Genomic DNA, 17,196 nt, shown 5'->3' with positions numbered 1-17,196 from the left:
TTAATTTGAAAGAATGTGAGGAATGTGCTTAAATTACTATTTTGATTAAATCCAGTAATTCAAAAAATAATGCATTAAAAAGTTATCAAAATGAAATAAAATAAGCTTTTCTGGACCCAAAAAAAAAAAAAAAAAGTAGTATAATTTTAGGGCTTCGGGTCATTCTGAGTGCGAGGAAAGGATGAGGGTTAATTTGTTTAACCTCCACTCCCTCACACGATCCACTCGACCAGCGATTTGAAACTGTTTTTGAGGCTGTCTTTGATTCACTGCAGTTTTAAGGAGAAAATACTCCGCAATGGTGTCGACTTATGAATTTACACATGGTTTGTCTTGAAGCATATTAAAAACAGCACATAGACATATAAACATTAAAAACTAGATTTTCTTTTTTTACCACAGGGGGACTTTAAAGGTTTTTTACTTTTTTATTTCAAGTGAAGTGAGTTTAACAATAAATAATAACCCTGTCAAGAACACATTTTGCCACGACACCAAGACAAAAGCATTTAATAATTGATTTATTGAAGATCCAAAAAAAAAGAAAAAAAGATCAAAGGACAGAACAGAGTTGATAGGTACAGTTTAAGATACTCCCAACTTTCCAAACTGTAACACAATTTGACAGACGACAGCGCTTTGGCCACCGATTTTTTTATTGCGCAGATGCTGCTTGACCTCGACCACACCTGCAACAGCAGCAAACTGGAGAAAACCGGAAACAGCCAAGCACTCAGCACTGCAACACCGGATCTTAACAGCTAACCAGCAAAACTCAACAGCTAGACAACTGCGCCTAGTGCACAAAAAATACACAAGACATTGGGTTAGAATCCAAATAATCACTCACCAAAAGCCAAATTAACTATATATATATCATGTAATAAAAGCAAAATACAAAAATTGGTTTAACATCAGGACTGTAATATACAGTAATCAAAACAAGCTATTCATACTTTCCAAATGATTTCAAAACAAAGCAGAGAAATAATTTCACGCATTTGCAGATTAAAGCAGATTTTTAACAGCAACAACAACAACAAAAAGAGCCAAATCTAGATTAATTTCTAAACAGCGTCTTACAAAAGTGACACATGTGAGGTGCAGCTAGCACACTCAGAACCATCACCGAAACAGGGTTACCTTAAAGCCCAATAGAATTGTGATGCTCGTCCTACTCAATGAATTAAAAAGGACATAAACGTTTAAAACAACCTCACTGAAAACAGGAACAATGTATACAAAGAACAAAGGGCTGTATAACTCTTTAACAGTGTGAATATGCCAATCAGTCATAATGACCTTTAGGCCCATGTAGCCTTGGTGTAGATTTCAGGGTTTTCAATCCGGGGTTCCTCAGGCTCCAACCGAGGTCACACGTTTACAATCGCCCACGGACCTGAGAGAACACAAAACAGCGGTCAGGCATGTGACGAAGCATGAGAAAAGGCCATGTCGTAATTACCAGATCGCAACACGTGACGCTTTCAAAGATTCAGCTGTAATTACGAGTTCAACCAGGACGCCAACGCTTTTTACAAGTCGGAATCTCGTAATTACGACATGGCGTGAACGCACCCCAACATGGAAATGAAAGGTGGGGAAATAATGAAAAAAGTCTCTGGGGATCAAGATGACATGGACAGTTAACCATAGCACAAAAACAAACTACACATATTATACAAATATATACATCTCTATACACATTTAAATAAAAAAAATGATAAAATGTGTGATGTATTAATGACATCCCATTAAAAAGACTAGATTTCTGGCAGTATGACGTCCGGTCGCATGTGTTCATAATGGAAATTTGACTTTAAATGTGTCTCATCCAATCAGAATGACAGTATTAGTCTTATAATGTTAGTTTGTTTACTTTTGTTTTAAACTGATGTTTTTTTTGCACTGATTGCCAGACTAATTCATCTGTAGGGCTGGGTTCAAAAATATCCGATACCGGTTCCTGAACAATACTTTTTTCAATACAAATTTTATGAAATCCGTTTTAACAAGATTACATATTACCTAAAAAAACTGGTTTTATTTTTTCAGTTTGTTGACTTTTTTTGCGAAATATACTCCTCGTGCTCAAGCGCACACATAAAGCTTGCTGCAAAGCACTGGCAAAAGTAGCCTAATGATTATGAATGTGTCGGTGGGGGAAATAGCAAGGAGACATTTTAATTGTTTATTAATAAACTAGTGTTTTCTGAGTCAGTGTTGGCTGCAAAGATGATGTTGACGTTGCTGACTCGTCATCTCCGCAGTATCGAACTCGATACCCAGCCCTAATCATCTGCTATAAATAATCTCATTTCATTTTGCACACAGGTTAGATAAGACTTTGGTCATGCCAGCCCGCTAGTTATAAACTCAAGTACTAGGTTTATTCCCATTTCCAGGTTAAAGCAAGCAACTGGCAGCGAGTTTGTGTTTGACTTTTTTTTCTAAGGCAGGACGCTGTCTGTCCGTTGTCTCGTAGACGTACCTCAGCACCACCAAAACACCCATCTGCTTCAAAGCAACCCCAACAGGAGCAGGTACACCTCTAACAGCTCAACACAGCTCTGCTTTTACATTGCCATACTGGATTCAGCAGCTTGGAGGAAACAATCCCACATTGAGTTCAACAGCATTGTCAAAGCAGAACCAAAACCTGCTCTGCAAGTCACATTTTTACCAATGCGATGCATCTGCAAAGAATAAGCAAATGCATTCCAGCACATCGTTGTCCGGGGTCACGTTTTCTTACCACTGAAGCGTTTTAGGATGATGCCGGTCCTTCTTCCCCTGCAGACTTTGGCTGGCTTTTAGACCTGGACCTGGACTTGGACCCTCTGTTCGATGCAGGCGTGCGGCTTCTGGAACGGGACCTGGATTTGGATCGAGAACGTGACCTAGACCTGGAAGGAGACTTGGACTTCCTCTTGCGGGGAGTGTGTGACTTGGAGCGAGAGCGGGAATAGGAGCGGGACCTCGACCTGCTGTAACGGGAACGGCTGCGGGAACGAGAGCGGCTCCTGCTTCGGGAGCGGCTGCGTCTCCGACGCCTCGGACTGTGGGTGGAGATGAAGAAAAATGATGGATTATTTCAATAGAGTCTGTACACAGACCTGCACTTTCACTCAACTTGGTAAGATATAAGGAACATTCACAGCAAGTCCTATAACAATAAAGTTTTAATAATCCTTTATTAGTTCTGTGAGAATAGTGAAATCCACACCAGAACTATAATGGCACAGAGGAACGATGTAGTTGGAATCACTTTCAGATTTTTTTTTTCAGCTGATGAATGATAAAAACATTAATATCGGCCAATCAGAATCCATTCTGCTGTAAAGAGGTCAAGCATTTAAAGCGGCAGACGACAAAACTGCAGCGTGCGCTTATAATAAACAGAACAATATTGTTATCATTATATGTTTTAAAACGAAAAATATAAAGTTATAATAATAATGGTTCTAATTCCACAGTGAAGATAACAACACAGAGAAACGATATTGTTTTTAAAGCATTATAAGCCATGATCAACTAGATATGAGGTGAATCACATTACAAACTTTGATTTGGAAGAAAAAAAAAATCTGACAAAAACACTGTCCTTTTACAAAAAGGTACAAGACTGTGTACTTAATGGACTTATTGAGGGAAAGAACTACAATCCCATGAAACACTGCGAATGACAATCGAATTTAAAACTATGGAGAAATATCTATACATTTAAATTACATAAATTATTGTATATAACTATAAAGTTGTGTTATATACAATACATTTAAGTTTATTGCAAAACATAGCATGTATATATCATGTACAAAATATTTTGACAGCATAGAAACCGCCTCGATTACGTCTTTCTCAGTGCTTCATGACAGGGGGCGGGGCTAAAGAGCTCTTTTGGCGCGATTCCCTCGACGCGACTCCCTGATTGGTGGAATATTCAGTAGAGTATCATGGGTAATGTAGTTGTTCACCAAGAATAACGCAACCGGACTGCTTCAACAGAAACACACCATCGTTTAAAAACCTCGGAACTCACAGTATGTCTGTTTTTAAAGGTGTATAAATTATTTAAAAAAATAAATTTCCCTGTGGAGCAAATAAATAGAGGATTTACTTCAGGATTCCGACTGTTGCACTCTTTAAAGCGACAGACTACATAATTGCAGCACGCGCTTATGGTAAACAGAACGGTAACGATTAACATTATAATGTGAACGAGCCTATACGGTTTATATAAAAGTCACAAACGTATACAGCTTAAAGCAAAATACTGCAATATCTGCTCGATAATGCCTATTATTTAATTTGTAAACGGTTTATTAGTCACTTTGAAACGGAAGGCTGTGTATAAGTTATATATGCACCGTAAGCTAACGTTACGTTACATACTAACAGTTATATTCTGCGAACATAAGCCGTTAGGAGCTATTCTGAACACAGACACTCGCTGTTAGGCAAATAAAAGCACAAATGAAATGCGCCAAAGTCCATATAATAAAAACAAAAACATATGGTTTTGAACGGAACAGCATCAGTCTTGAACTACCGTTAGCAGACTAAACTAACGTTCCTCGCAAGAAAAACAAAACAGACTGTAAAAACGCATAGAAAAGCCCTATACGCAGATAAAGACCTCAGATAAACTCTGTCTGATCTGATCTGAGGTGTTGTTTACCTCCGGCTGCGGCGGCCGTGTCCTCCGTGTCTTCTAGCGGCTCCCCCGCCGCGACGCCCGCCGTAGTAGGAGTCCGGCGGCCTGCCGTAACGGGCCATCTGAACCCGGAGCTCTCGCCCGTCCAGAATCGCCCCATCCATCGCGTCCATCGCGTCCTCGGCATCCCGCTTGTCGTGAAAGCGCACGAAGGCGAACCCCCGGCTCTCTTTCGTGTATCGATCCCGGGGAATATAAACGTCCCCAACTCGGCCGTACTTTTCAAAGACGCGCCGCAGCGTCTCCGGCGACGTGCGGTACGTCAAATTATCCACTTTTAACGATGTCATGCCTTCTACGTCGGGTGGAGGCCTGCCGTAACTCATTTTAATCAACGTACCCAACAAACTATCAGAATTCACTTCGCTTTGTGTCCTCAAACGGAGTCGACTCGCCTATTCCAGTAACGTAACGAACACTAGTTGCCGACCGTTGAGCTCCGCGAGCACAACAATGAGCGCGCGCGCACACGCTCTCAAAATGGCGAGTACCAAAAACCGGAAGTGAATTAGCATTTTTCAGCGATGTCATTTATATTATACAATGTACTTTCATTCAAATGCAGATATTGAACAGTATACAGTTATTACAAAAATAAAACTAAAAGGAAAAAAAAAAGAGAGAGAAAAATAGGCCTAAATAAACCGTTAAAAATGGCTACAATTATATAGAAATCGAAATACGGCTACAGTCAGGTATACAATATCATACAAATATAAAATAAATATTTGTAAAGCTTATAAGCTCAAAGCATCTGTCCAACTTTACTTCACTCAACAAAACCTTAAACAGTAGGCTACTTAAACCTTAAACTTGCATTACAAATGTGAAATTTGGTTAAAAAAGGTAAATTAATTAGATAAAAGCACTCATCCTCCTCACAATAGTTAGTGAAGCCAAAAAGCCAAACATTTCTAATAAAAATGACAGAGGTCTTCAATTTCTGCATCCCACAATATAACTGAATAAGTAATCTGACAAAATAAATGCAAAGTCGTTTAATGATAGCTTTTACAGAAAGTTATATTTAAATCAAATAATGATTTGTAGAATAAAATGAGTATATACGTTTATAAGAGATTTCTACTTAATTTCTAATATGAAACCTCTGTGGTAATAAAGAGATTAAGTTTTTGTTTTAAGCATAAAATGACTCTTTGAATCCTTTTTTATAGATATATAGGCCTATAAGTTGTTAAATAACGAATATAGTTCCCGTTAGTATGTGAGATCAAAAAGTCCTAAATGTAGTCTTCAAAATAGCAATTTATGTTGCTCTACTGACTATAAAATTCAGCAAAACAAGACAAATTCAGCAATAAATACTGAATATAAATTATATCTAACTGAAATCATTTATAAACTATCTATTTGATAACAAATATATTTAATGAACAATGAATATCCATCAACAGCACATCTCTCACTGATTTCACGGATTCATTGAAAAGACGACACTACCCACAAATCCGTTCGCGGAAGATGGTTATGACGTCACCGTCAGCTGATAGAAGTCACATGACAGACATTTTCGATTTCAGACATACAGGGAGATCCTGATCGAGAAGCAGGAAAAGAACATTTATTCCCGTTTTCCAGCTTGCAGAATGTTTCCACCTAACGTTATATCGAAATCGTCGTGATCAACAGGTCTTTTACATTATGAATTAGCTGTTTACATCAGCGCACACAAATAAGTGTTCGGTAAGTGTACTTAGCACAATTATTATTGCAACCGGTCTCCATTTACAAGCTTAAATTAGATCAGTAATAATTTTTAATAGCTCATTATTCAGATGTGTTCGCATGACACATATCCAGGGACTTCTTTGTTTTAACTGAAGACTCCTCAGAGCGGTTTGATCTCGTCACGAGGAAGCAGTGATCATGCATAGTCAGTGGTTTTAACCAGTCGTGTCAGGTCAGGTGTCACTTGACTCGGATGCTTTTGTGTGTTCACTAGTCTCAGGTTGTCATCGAGCTAAAGACTTGAAGCCAACATGAGTCCCGAAGGAAAGACCCTGCTCAACATCATCGTCCTGGGCTTGGGCTTCATGGTGATGTTTACAGCATTTGGCACCTGCGGCAATATTGAAGTAGGTTTTTGACACTTTGGGTACGCGACTAACTAAAAAGACATTGCGCGTCTATATGAGCGTGCGTGGTAGACTAAAGGTGTGGGCGCTAGGTGTCGGTACACACATTAAAAAAATCCATTAAAACAATAGTTTTCTGCAAATTCCACCAGATTCTTGTTCTACATGTCCCCAAGTATCACTGTGGTGATTTTGTTAACATAAAAATCAACATAGAAATCACCACAGTGATACTTGGGGACATGTAGAACAAGGATCTGGTGGAGTTGGCAGAAAACTATTTGATTTTATCTTTTTATTTGTATTTTTTTAAATATGTCTGTATAGCAAGGTAAATAGTATATGGCTTTGGCAAATAATAATTAAAGAATGAAACCGTTAAACAACAATAAAATCACCACAGTGGTACCCGGGGAGACGTAGAACAAGAATCTGTTGGAGTTTGCAGAAAACAATTTTATTTATTTTTTTATGAATTTTTTAAATATGTGTAGCGACACAAGCGCACACCTTTAGCCTACCACGCAAGCTCATTAAGACGCGCAATGTCTTTTTAAGCGTAGATGGCGTGACCGCAGTGAAATGCATGTCGATCTGATGAATATTATAATGTCAGATGCAGCAATGCTTACTTTAAAAAAACATCCAGTATGATAATCAAACCTATCTTTACTTTTCTTCCCCAGCAAACTGTGATAAAGAGTTTCAACAGTACAGAGTTTCATGGAAGTGGATACACAAGGTATTCATTTTCTTCATTTCTTTCTTCTGTTATCAGAGCGACTTTCTTCATAGAGCACAATAGTGACCTCGGTGCCGGAAGTATTTTTCTCATTTGCTTTTTCATTAGACATAAAAATAAAAAAAACGTAAAATCGGCACGGAACCGAAGTTGCGATATTCATTTCTTCCCTATATTGTGATGCCCAAGTGAAACGGCTTCTCGAACAAGAACAAATGTAGGGCGGGGCTTGATTTTGTCCAGGGGAATTGATTGGATGGTTGTGGTTTGCTATTGGCTGATCTTGTGTGAGTGACAGGTTGCTCCGCCCTCACGCCAGTAAACGCATCATCGGAGAAGAGAAGAGCTGCAAGAGGGAGAGGAAGTTATTTTGATTAAAGATTATAAGGCACATGAATTAAGACAAAAATAATGATGTGCACGGATAAATCACTGCAATATTCCATAAAAAAGTTGAATCATCCATTTTGATTTCAAGGTGACTTTAAATTGCTTTCTATGTAAAGCACTTTGAATTGCCATAGTGTATGAAATGTGTTATGTAAACAAAATTGCCTTGGCTAAATAAAGAGCCAGCCAGATCTGGATCATAGCACAACATTAAAATGTTGATCTGAAGCAAATAAAGATTTATGAAATCAAGAATTGACAAGACTGTGATCTTTTTAATGAGGCGAGGAACTGCTCACCACATTAAACATTGCACATGACATATACAAGGTGGCTTTAAAAATATATTACATTTAGTTTATTGTAAAAACCCATACATAAAGAGATAATGAATGGGACTTTTACTTCCTGAATCCCATGGTTGTGCTCTATTTCTGCTTAAAGCCATGTGACATGTTTTGGCCTCTGCACTCGTTCTGAATGTGATTTATTACAGTTGATTCAAAGATGAAAACCGGGTCATCTGATGTTGTGCTGTTAGTCGAAGCGCTCTCTCTCGACCTCAGTAATCACACTGACCTTGATTATATAACAAAGAAGCACTGTATGTTCTCAAAGAAAACAGAACTTTGAAACAGAGAAATGAATGCAGTGTTGTCATGTGACCCAATGTCACGACACTCAGTCAGCACAGGCTCTTTTCCTTGGGCAAAAATGGTCTATCTTTCTTGTGGTGGAAGAAAACATAAATATAATATAATATAATATTATATTATATTATATATATATATATATATATATATATATATATATATATATATATATATATATATATATATATACCGGTATGTGTGCAGGTACAGACTCGTCAGCATTGTAGTGTAAATATATTGTTTACTGTAAATAATTAGATTTCCAAAATATTAATTAAAAGTAATGCATATCATACTGTATAAACATGTAGCATATATTAATTGAATTTATATGTTCAGATGTTTACACTACCATTCAAAAGTTTTTACAGTAAAAACAGTAATACTCAGAAATATTATTACAATTTAATATAACTGCTTTCTAATTGTAATATTTGTTCAAATTTTATTTATTTAAATTTTATGTAATTTATTGCTGTGATCAAATCTGAATTTTCAGCATCATTACTCCAGTCTTGTGTCACATGATCCTTCAGAAATCATTCTGATATTATGATTTGATGCTCAAGAAACATTTCTTCTTATTATTATTTATTATTATTTTAAGTGTTTCAATAGTCTCCAACCATTGTAACAAGAGCAGATTGTAACATTCTCTCGTCTTGCATTAAATTAAACTTTGTATCCCCTTCTATAAAATTCTCCCCAATAAAATTATGTTTCACTCTGCCCTTTCTATAAAACACATTGAAATAGTTTAAGATTAATAATGATCATCAAAGTAAATGCATCATAACAATTTTGGCATCGAGTTGTTTTAATTAAATATGAAATCCATGCTTATTATATTGGTGTTTTCCATGTTATCATTCTGTAATCATCCTCCAAACCAGTAAATCCCACCCGTAACACATTCTTTTCATACCTCTGTTCTAGCATGGCGATTATCTACGCCGTGTTTTCTGCCTCTAACCTCATAGCGCCCTCAGTGATAGCTGTCGTTGGACCTCAGCTGTCTTTGTTTTTTAGTGGACTTCTTTACAGGTAAGTGACTTTCTGTCATAACTTAGTCGTTTTCTCAGGATTTATGATTACATGGTTTTGCTCTCTGGTCTCTTTTAGTGCTTATATTGCTGTGTTCATTCATCCGTACACCTGGTCATTCTACACTTTATCTGTGTTGCTTGGAATTGGCGCTGCAGGTGAGATATCATAATCGGGCCGGTTATGAAATCATAAAATGTAGCGCCACACATTCTCTAATATTATTATTTTATTTATTTTTTTTGCAGTGCTCTGGACGGCTCAGGGGAATCTGCTCACCATCAACTCCAAAGATTCCACTATTGGGAGAAACAGTGGTATATTCTGGGCGTTGATGCAGTTTAGGTACATCCTTCTTGTTGACACTGAGCGTCAATATAAATGAAAAGGCTTGGACTTGGTGCTGGAAACCCAATGCACAGGACAGTAGAGACACCAGAATAAAAATATTCATGATTCTGAATCTGAAAACATAATTATTTTAGACGAATATGCTTTTACTCTGTCACTGACTAGATATATTTAAAATAATGTTGGCCACTTTTTACTGGTAACATAAGACATAAGACCCACAAATATTCCCCCATTGCATTATTAAACATTATATTCAACATTATATATAGTAGTTTAATGTAGTACTGACACTAAAACTCTTTAGTAATTTTTATTTTGGGTGAACTATCCACTATACATATTGTCACTATCCACTATACATATCGTTGCATTTTTGTATTGCGATATGTTGTGACACGATATATTGTTACACCCCTATTACATAAGGTACTATGATTTATTTATTCTCTTTTGCAGCTTATTCTTTGGTAATCTCTACATATATCTTGCCTGGCATAACAAGAGTCACATAACAGGTGAGTACAGATATATATTGTTCAGATATGGCCACTTTGATGGAAATGTAATGTGTGTACAAGTTAAATTAACAATAATTTTGGCTGAAATTAATAAATGGTTTGCTTATTTCATGTAACAAAATCATACTGTGATAGAAACATCTATACAAAATAATTTCTGAAGGGTTACACAGAATTGTAATTGAGGTCTCTAGTCGAATAAAGCTGAAAAACGTCTTTTGCTGGTGTCAGATAAGGACCGCCAGACAGTTTTCATCACACTCACAGTCATCAGTCTGGTGGGAAACTTCCTCTTTTTCCTGATCCAGCGACCAGACCCAGAACCTGCACCTTCTGATGCCTCTGAGTCACTTCTACCAACAGAAATCTCTGATAGCACTGATGTGGTGTAAGTACAAACATATTTTTATGCACTTCTGCAAATCAAGACATTCATCTGGACCCGTTTAATCATGTTGTGTCTTTTTTTCCTTTGCCTTGCTTCCTATTCTTGTTACTCTTTTAAGGCCATCCCAGACTCGGGGCTCTCAGGCATTGGAGGCATTCAGTAAGTGGCACTAAAATATTTAAGAACGCATGCAAAGATTTAAAGTTTTGTTCTGTGTAACATGCTAAGGTGTCTCATCTCATTATCTCTCTCATCTCATCAACAGAGAGATCCATACAGCTGGCTATGACCAAAGAGATGCTTTTATTGAGCATACCCTTTGCATACTCTGGTAAGTTCAGTCCTCTAAAAGGAAATCTGTGTGGTAGCAGTGCTAGTTCACACCATGATGACAGATAAAGCAAGCAGATTATGAAAAGAAGAGGGCCTAAAACAGAGCCCTGGGGGACCCCTTTAGTAGCAGGGAGGATTTGTTTTTTTGGATACTAATAATGGTTTTATAATAATAATACTATATAATATGTCATATTTATATGTAATATTGTACTGTTTTGAACATATTTGAACAAGAATGGTTATTAACAAAAATTGTTATTATTAACTATTAATAATCTTATCTTTTGGGCTGTGTCCATCAAGTTCCAAATAAAAAGACAACATAATAAGTACCTTTTTCTTTTGTAAAGTATTTAATTCACTGGATTATTCAAAAGTAGGCATTGCCACATGGATGCAAATAACTATATTGTTATATATATACAGTGAGGAAAATAAGTATTTGAACACCCTGCTATTTTGCAAGTTCTCCCACTTAGAAATCATGGAGGGGTCTGAAATTGTCATCGTAGGTGCATGTCCACTGTGAGAGACAATCTAAAAAAAAAAATCCAGAAATCACAATGTATGATTTTTTTAAATATTCATTTATATGATACAGCTGCAAATAAGTATTTGAACACCTGAGAAAATCAATGTTAATATTTGGTACAGTAGCCTTTGTTTGCAATTACAGAGGTCAAATGTTTCCTGTAGTTTTTCACCAGGTTTGCACACACTGCAGGAGGGATTTTGGCCCACTCCTCCACACAGATCTTCTCTAGATCAGTCAGGTTTCTGGGCTGTCGCTGAGAAACACGGAGTTTGAGCTCCCTCCAAAGATTCTCTATTGGGTTTAGGTCTGGAGACTGGCTAGGCCACGCCAGAACCTTGATATGCTTCTTACAGAGCCACTCCTTGGTTATCCTGGCTGTGTGCTTCGGGTCATTGTCATGTTGGAAGACCCAGCCTCGACCCATCTTCAATGCTCTAACTGAGGGAAGGAGGTTGTTCCCCAAAATCTCGCAATACATGGCCCTCTCCTTAATACAGTGCAGTCGCCCTGTCCCATGTGCAGAAAAACACCCCCAAAGCATGATGCTACCACCCCCATGCTTCACAGTAGGGATGGTGTTCTTGGGATGGTACTCATCATTCTTCTTCCTCCAAACACGTTTAGTGGAATTATGACCAAAAAGTTCTATTTTGGTCTCATCTGACCACATGACTTTCTCCCATGACTCCTCTGGATCATCCAAATGGTCATTGGCAAACTTAAGACGGGCCTTGACATGTGCTGGTTTAAGCAGGGGAACCTTCCGTGCCATGCATGATTTCAAACCATGACGTCTTAGTGTATTACCAACAGTAACCTTGGAAACGGTGGTCCCAGCTCTTTTCAGGTCATTGACCAGCTCCTCCCGTGTAGTTCTGGGCTGATTTCTCACCTTTCTTAGGATCATTGAGACCCCACGAGGTGAGATCTTGCATGGAGCCCCAGTCCGAGGGAGATTGACAGTCATGTTTAGCTTCTTCCATTTTCTAATGATTGCTCCAACAGTGGACCTTTTTTCACCAAGCTGCTTGGCAATTTCCCCGTAGCCCTTTCCAGCCTTGTGGAGGTGTACAATTTTGTCTCTAGTGTCTTTGGACAGCTCTTTGGTCTTGGCCATGTTAGCAGTTGGATGATTCTTACTGATTGTAGGGGTGGACAGGTGTCTTTATGCAGCTAACGACCTCAAACAGGTGCATCTAATTTAGGATAATAAATGGAGTGGAGGTGGACATTTTAAAGGCAGACTAACAGGTCTTTGAGGGTCAGAATTCTAGCTGATAGACAGGTGTTCAAATACTTATTTGCAGCTGTATCATACAAATAAATAGTTAAAAAATCATATATTGTGATTTCTGGATTTTTTTTTTTTAGATTATGTCTCTCACAGTGGACATGCACCTACGATGACAATTTCAGACCCCTCCATGATTTCCAAGTGGGAGAACTTGCAAAATAGCAGGGTGTTCAAATACTTATTTTCCTCACTGTACCATTACAGTAATATAAAAGTATTCATAATGTGATGTAGGATTTCGGACATACTGTCCACCTCACTGACTATCCTTTGGAGAGCTGTCTCTGATAGATATATATATATATATATATATATTGACATTTTCTTTTTTCCCCCACTTAAAAACAAATATTTTGATATTTATACACCAATATGAAAACTTTGGCCGATACCGATAACCGATAATTCTTTATATTTGAAAGCCGATAACCGATATATTGGCAGATAAATCTAAATCCATTTCCAGCCTGATTACAAAAACAAGTCTCACCATTAAAAAACATATCCTAAGCACACAATTATAATATTCTCATTATAATGTTATGTAGCCTATATGACAGATGTTGCACTGAACAGTATTTTCCTTTTTGAAGTGATTTCAATTATATTTCAAGCATATTCAAAACCATCATGGCGAACAGTGCACATCTGAAGGAAATAATCCACTATTTATCTGCTTTAATACATCGGGCACATTTTCTTATCGGGCCAGTAACAATAACATTAAAAAGTAACCGGTCGATACTAATTACAGTGATATAAAAATATTCATCATGTAACGTAGGAAATCGGACATATTGTCCACCCTACGGACTATTCTTTGAAGATCTGTCTGTGATAGATATAGAAGACTATCTGAACTGTGATGTTGAGACAATGTGGCTGCCTATCTGTACAGGTCTCGAGCTCACCTTTTACAGTGGGGTGTATGGGACGTGTTTAGGGGCCATGACTCAATTTGGAGAAGGCGCCAAGGGTCTAATCGGCCTCTCTGGAATTTTGATCGGTGTTGGTGAAATACTTGGTGAGTCAGTGCATCACAACTATTGTGCTTCTGTTCTCAGTGAACATGCCAAAGAAAATGTAATAAGACGATTTCTCTGTTTAACCAGGAGGGGGAGTATTTGGGATCATGGATAAGTGTAACCGTTATGGCAGAAACCCGGTAGTGTTTTTGGGTCTGGTTACCCATGTTGTGGCGTTCTACCTCATCTTCCTCAACATAGCCAGTGATGCTCCCGTGGCCCCAGAGGAAGGCACACAAATGCAAGCTTTTATCCAACCCAGGTAAGAGTCAACAGGCATGGGCATTGAGAATGGATGTTTATTAACACTTTTCTTGCTTCTTTGCATTGATTTATTTTATTGTTCATGTGTTGTGTCAGTGTGACGGTGGCGCTGATATGCAGTTTCTTGCTGGGTCTGGGTGATAGTTGCTTCAACACTCAGCTCATCAGCATTGTGGGGGTCTTGTTCCGGGACGACAGCGCACCAGCGTTTGCAGTCTTTAAATTTGTACAGGTTTGAACCTTCCTTTATTTTAAAAAAAGTGTTACAATTGGTAGCATTTAAAGTCATTAAATTGTTTGATACTAAAAGACAGTGCCAAAAATTTGGGTGAAAACATAATGGCCGGGGTCATATTTCACCCCAAAATATATAAAAATGGAAGATAAAAAACAAAACAAAAAACAAAGTAAATAATACAATTATATCTTGCTTAAAAACATGAAGCCAATTTTTATTTTCATTCCCATTAGTTTTATTTAGGTTCTAAACAGTCATTTCAGTGTGTGTTTTGTTGTCCAATAATTTTTTTTTTTTGCACCACTAGAAATTTTGAGGCATGAAAATATTGGTCCTAAAAAGAACATTATAGAGATTATTGGCTCCTTAAATTATAAAAAAATATATATATTTTGGGGGTGATGTATGTTCATATTCTTGAGATTTTGTGAGACTCACCCATTTACTTGAAAACATTTAAGAAATATGTATTGTTTTGAAAAAAAAAAAACAATAACTATAGAAAATGTATATACATTGAAGGAAAATATTTGCAATTTCCAGTTTCAACTCGTCCTAAGGAGTCACAAAATCAAAAGAGAGTATATAAAGAATTGTATATGTTGCTCAAAGAAAATAACCTATATGACCATAAAGATTTTCTACATAATGCATTTTTTTATTATTTTTTAATTAATCAGTAATACAATGATTTTTTTTTTGGTTACAGTATTTAATTCAGAATAAATTAAAGGCAGTATAAAATATAATTTATTTACAGGATAGATTAATATACATTAATATATGCATAGCAGGAATATTTTATATAATATAAAGTATATTTTATATAATATTTTAATTCGCCTGTTACGCCTCGTCCTAAGTTCTTGCGGCGTATTGAGCGCTGAGAATTTTTTTATGTCCTCACTGAAAATGAAATGTTGTATGATGTGACCAGCGCTTGAGATTACCTTTTTATTTTTTGCACACCAGCCGCTGTGGCTAGTAGTTTTCCAAAGTTACAAGCCACTCAACATTTTCACTAGCCACAATTTTGACATCTGATACCATTTGGAAAAACTACCATATAGATATTTTTAATATTATCTCATAATTTGGTAGCAGGTTTATTAGGCTGCTTTAAGACCTGACGCAAGGATCCATTATACTGGCACACATTTTCTTTCTCAACTGTTAATGTTCACATAAAACATAACTGAATGTGTTGACGTGAATACTCACCAAGACCGGCATTTTGACATTATTTTGTGTGTATTTGACTGTTTAATGTCAATAAGCAGTGAAAAAGAACTCAGTTTAGTGCTGAGAGGTCGGCTTTATGTGCCGCAATTTGGGTGTGAGCACAAAACTTGCGGGAATGAGTCAAATTATGTGCAATACGCAAAATTCAAGCCTTGTAACCGCAACAATATTCATTAACGAGTGAGTGAGGAGAGGCGGGTTTGTGTGTAGCTCGCTGTCGGAGAGATGAGAGAGAAAGCACAGCTGGTATCGCATATCTGTTCTGTGGGAAATTAGTATTGGAGGCGTTTCAGATAGTTCAGTATCGATATGTATAAAAAAATCTATATTTTTCACTTTATTATTTCAGATGCCTTTTTAAAAGACTACAATTGAAAAATGTCTATATTATGTCTAAAATTCAAAGTGTCGAAACACTTGATGCTTTAGATACAGCTTTGAGGAGCAGGATTTTACATTCATGATTTTAGCAGATGCAATTATCCAAAGGGACTTGCAGTAGATTTTGGACTGGATTGGGTTTAACCAAGCATCCGTTGAACAGCCTAGTTCAGACAGAAACTCTGATTAAAATAAAAGACGTGGTTTATTGTAAGAACCGGTAATTAAAAGCCCACCTTTATTGAGTTTGTGATTGTGTATGGTGTGGTATGTGAAGTTGTGTTTTCTCTTCGTGGCGTCTCTGCAGTCCATCACCGCTGCGGTGGCCTTCTTCTACAGCAACTACCTTCTCCTGCACTGGCAGCTGCTCATCATGGTGCTGGTGGGCTTCATGGGCACCGGGACCTTCTTTCTGGTGGAGTGGGCCGCCATCAGAACCCAACGGGACTCGGACTATGACAGTATCTGACAGGATATCTCCAGCCATCAGCCTCATTGAGCACTTCTGCAAACCATTTTCCTAGACTTCAATCTGCGGGAACACCATGTATCCATTCTCCTTTTCAAGCCGATCGGCTGCATAGACTCCTTTCTTTACTTGCACTTAAAACACGTTTACTCCCCTGATGGGATCAAGGTTCAAGTGCTGTAATGCAATAATAAACGGTTTGCTCAATTTTTTTACGTTTTCAAATAGCATTATGCCATGCCATGCCAACGACCATCTGCGAACTGCGGTCTCTCGTCGACATTTCCGACATTTTCTCGAACATTGAACAAGACAAGCAAATGACTATAGACATAATTCACCCTGAAATGAAACTTCTGTCGTGATTTCCAAACTCGTATGATAGTAATGTTTCGTGGAACTCGAGAAGAATCTTCATGCAGCTCATTTCCCCACAAAGATAGTGACCAAAGATGACAAGCTCCAAAACAAGCATGAAAGGATCATAGAGTTTCCCCATACAACTCATGC

General features: G+C 37.5%; 2 protein-coding genes across 8 annotated transcripts in view; one reads left to right on the top strand and one right to left on the bottom strand.

The window, feature by feature from the left end:
* Nucleotides 1-502: 502 nt before the first annotated feature.
* On the bottom strand, nucleotides 503-5,209 carry srsf2b (serine and arginine rich splicing factor 2b). 5 transcript variants are annotated; one of them, XR_014607375.1, is made up of 5 exons: nucleotides 4,682-5,209; nucleotides 2,756-3,059; nucleotides 2,492-2,602; nucleotides 1,303-1,399; nucleotides 503-796 (listed from the first exon to the last, which is right to left on the bottom strand). XR_014607375.1 is itself a non-coding variant. In XM_084121427.1 (3 exons), the coding sequence occupies exons 1-2, from the start codon at nucleotides 5,041-5,043 to the stop codon at nucleotides 2,768-2,770; spliced, it is 654 nt and encodes a 217-aa protein (XP_083977553.1). In that variant the 5' UTR covers nucleotides 5,044-5,185; the 3' UTR covers nucleotides 503-1,399; nucleotides 2,756-2,767. The 5 variants fall into 5 exon arrangements, 2 of the variants coding, with proteins under 2 accessions (XP_083977553.1, XP_083977552.1); XR_014607374.1 differs by having other exon boundaries at nucleotides 503-1,399; XR_014607376.1 differs by lacking the exon at nucleotides 2,492-2,602 and having other exon boundaries at nucleotides 657-796; nucleotides 4,682-5,185.
* Nucleotides 5,210-6,226: 1,017 nt separating this feature from the next.
* The window catches only part of mfsd11 (major facilitator superfamily domain containing 11), a 13,049-nt gene continuing 2,079 nt past the window's right edge, over nucleotides 6,227-17,196 (top strand). Inside the window, exons 1-14 of one of the 3 annotated variants that reach the window (XR_014608898.1) lie at nucleotides 6,227-6,421; nucleotides 6,681-6,813; nucleotides 7,500-7,555; nucleotides 9,535-9,642; nucleotides 9,721-9,800; nucleotides 9,891-9,987; nucleotides 10,453-10,511; nucleotides 10,746-10,902; nucleotides 11,021-11,061; nucleotides 11,168-11,233; nucleotides 13,966-14,091; nucleotides 14,180-14,354; nucleotides 14,453-14,588; nucleotides 16,525-17,002. Coding sequence is in view for 1 of the 3 variants with exons in the window: in XM_084134472.1 (XP_083990598.1) it covers nucleotides 6,718-6,813; nucleotides 7,500-7,555; nucleotides 9,535-9,642; nucleotides 9,721-9,800; nucleotides 9,891-9,987; nucleotides 10,453-10,511; nucleotides 10,746-10,902; nucleotides 11,021-11,061; nucleotides 11,168-11,233; nucleotides 13,966-14,091; nucleotides 14,180-14,354; nucleotides 14,453-14,588; nucleotides 16,525-16,686 (1,359 nt within the window). In the remaining 2 variants the exon portion in view is untranslated. Of the gene's footprint in view, nucleotides 6,422-6,680; nucleotides 6,814-7,499; nucleotides 7,556-9,534; nucleotides 9,643-9,720; nucleotides 9,801-9,890; nucleotides 9,988-10,452; nucleotides 10,512-10,745; nucleotides 10,903-11,020; nucleotides 11,062-11,167; nucleotides 11,234-13,965; nucleotides 14,092-14,179; nucleotides 14,355-14,452; nucleotides 14,589-16,524 lie in introns of all 3 variants that reach the window. The other 2 variants (XR_014608899.1, XM_084134472.1) reach the window with 2 other exon arrangements.

The sequence above is a fragment of the Abramis brama genome, assembly GCF_963993115.1.
Source record: "Abramis brama genome assembly, chromosome: 1".
Taxonomy (NCBI): Eukaryota; Metazoa; Chordata; class Actinopteri; order Cypriniformes; family Leuciscidae; genus Abramis; species Abramis brama.
Note: the sequence above shows the minus strand (reverse complement) of the source record. Positions and strands in the feature narration are given on the sequence as shown.

Coding starts and splice junctions, on each gene's coding strand:
- srsf2b (XM_084121426.1), bottom strand. CDS start 5,043: ATGAGTTACGGCAGGCCTCCACCCGACGTAGAAGGCATGACATCGTTA. Junction 3,060..4,681: donor CACGGCCGCCGCAGCCGGAG/GTAAACAACACC, acceptor CTCCACCCACAG/TCCGAGGCGTCGGAGACGCA.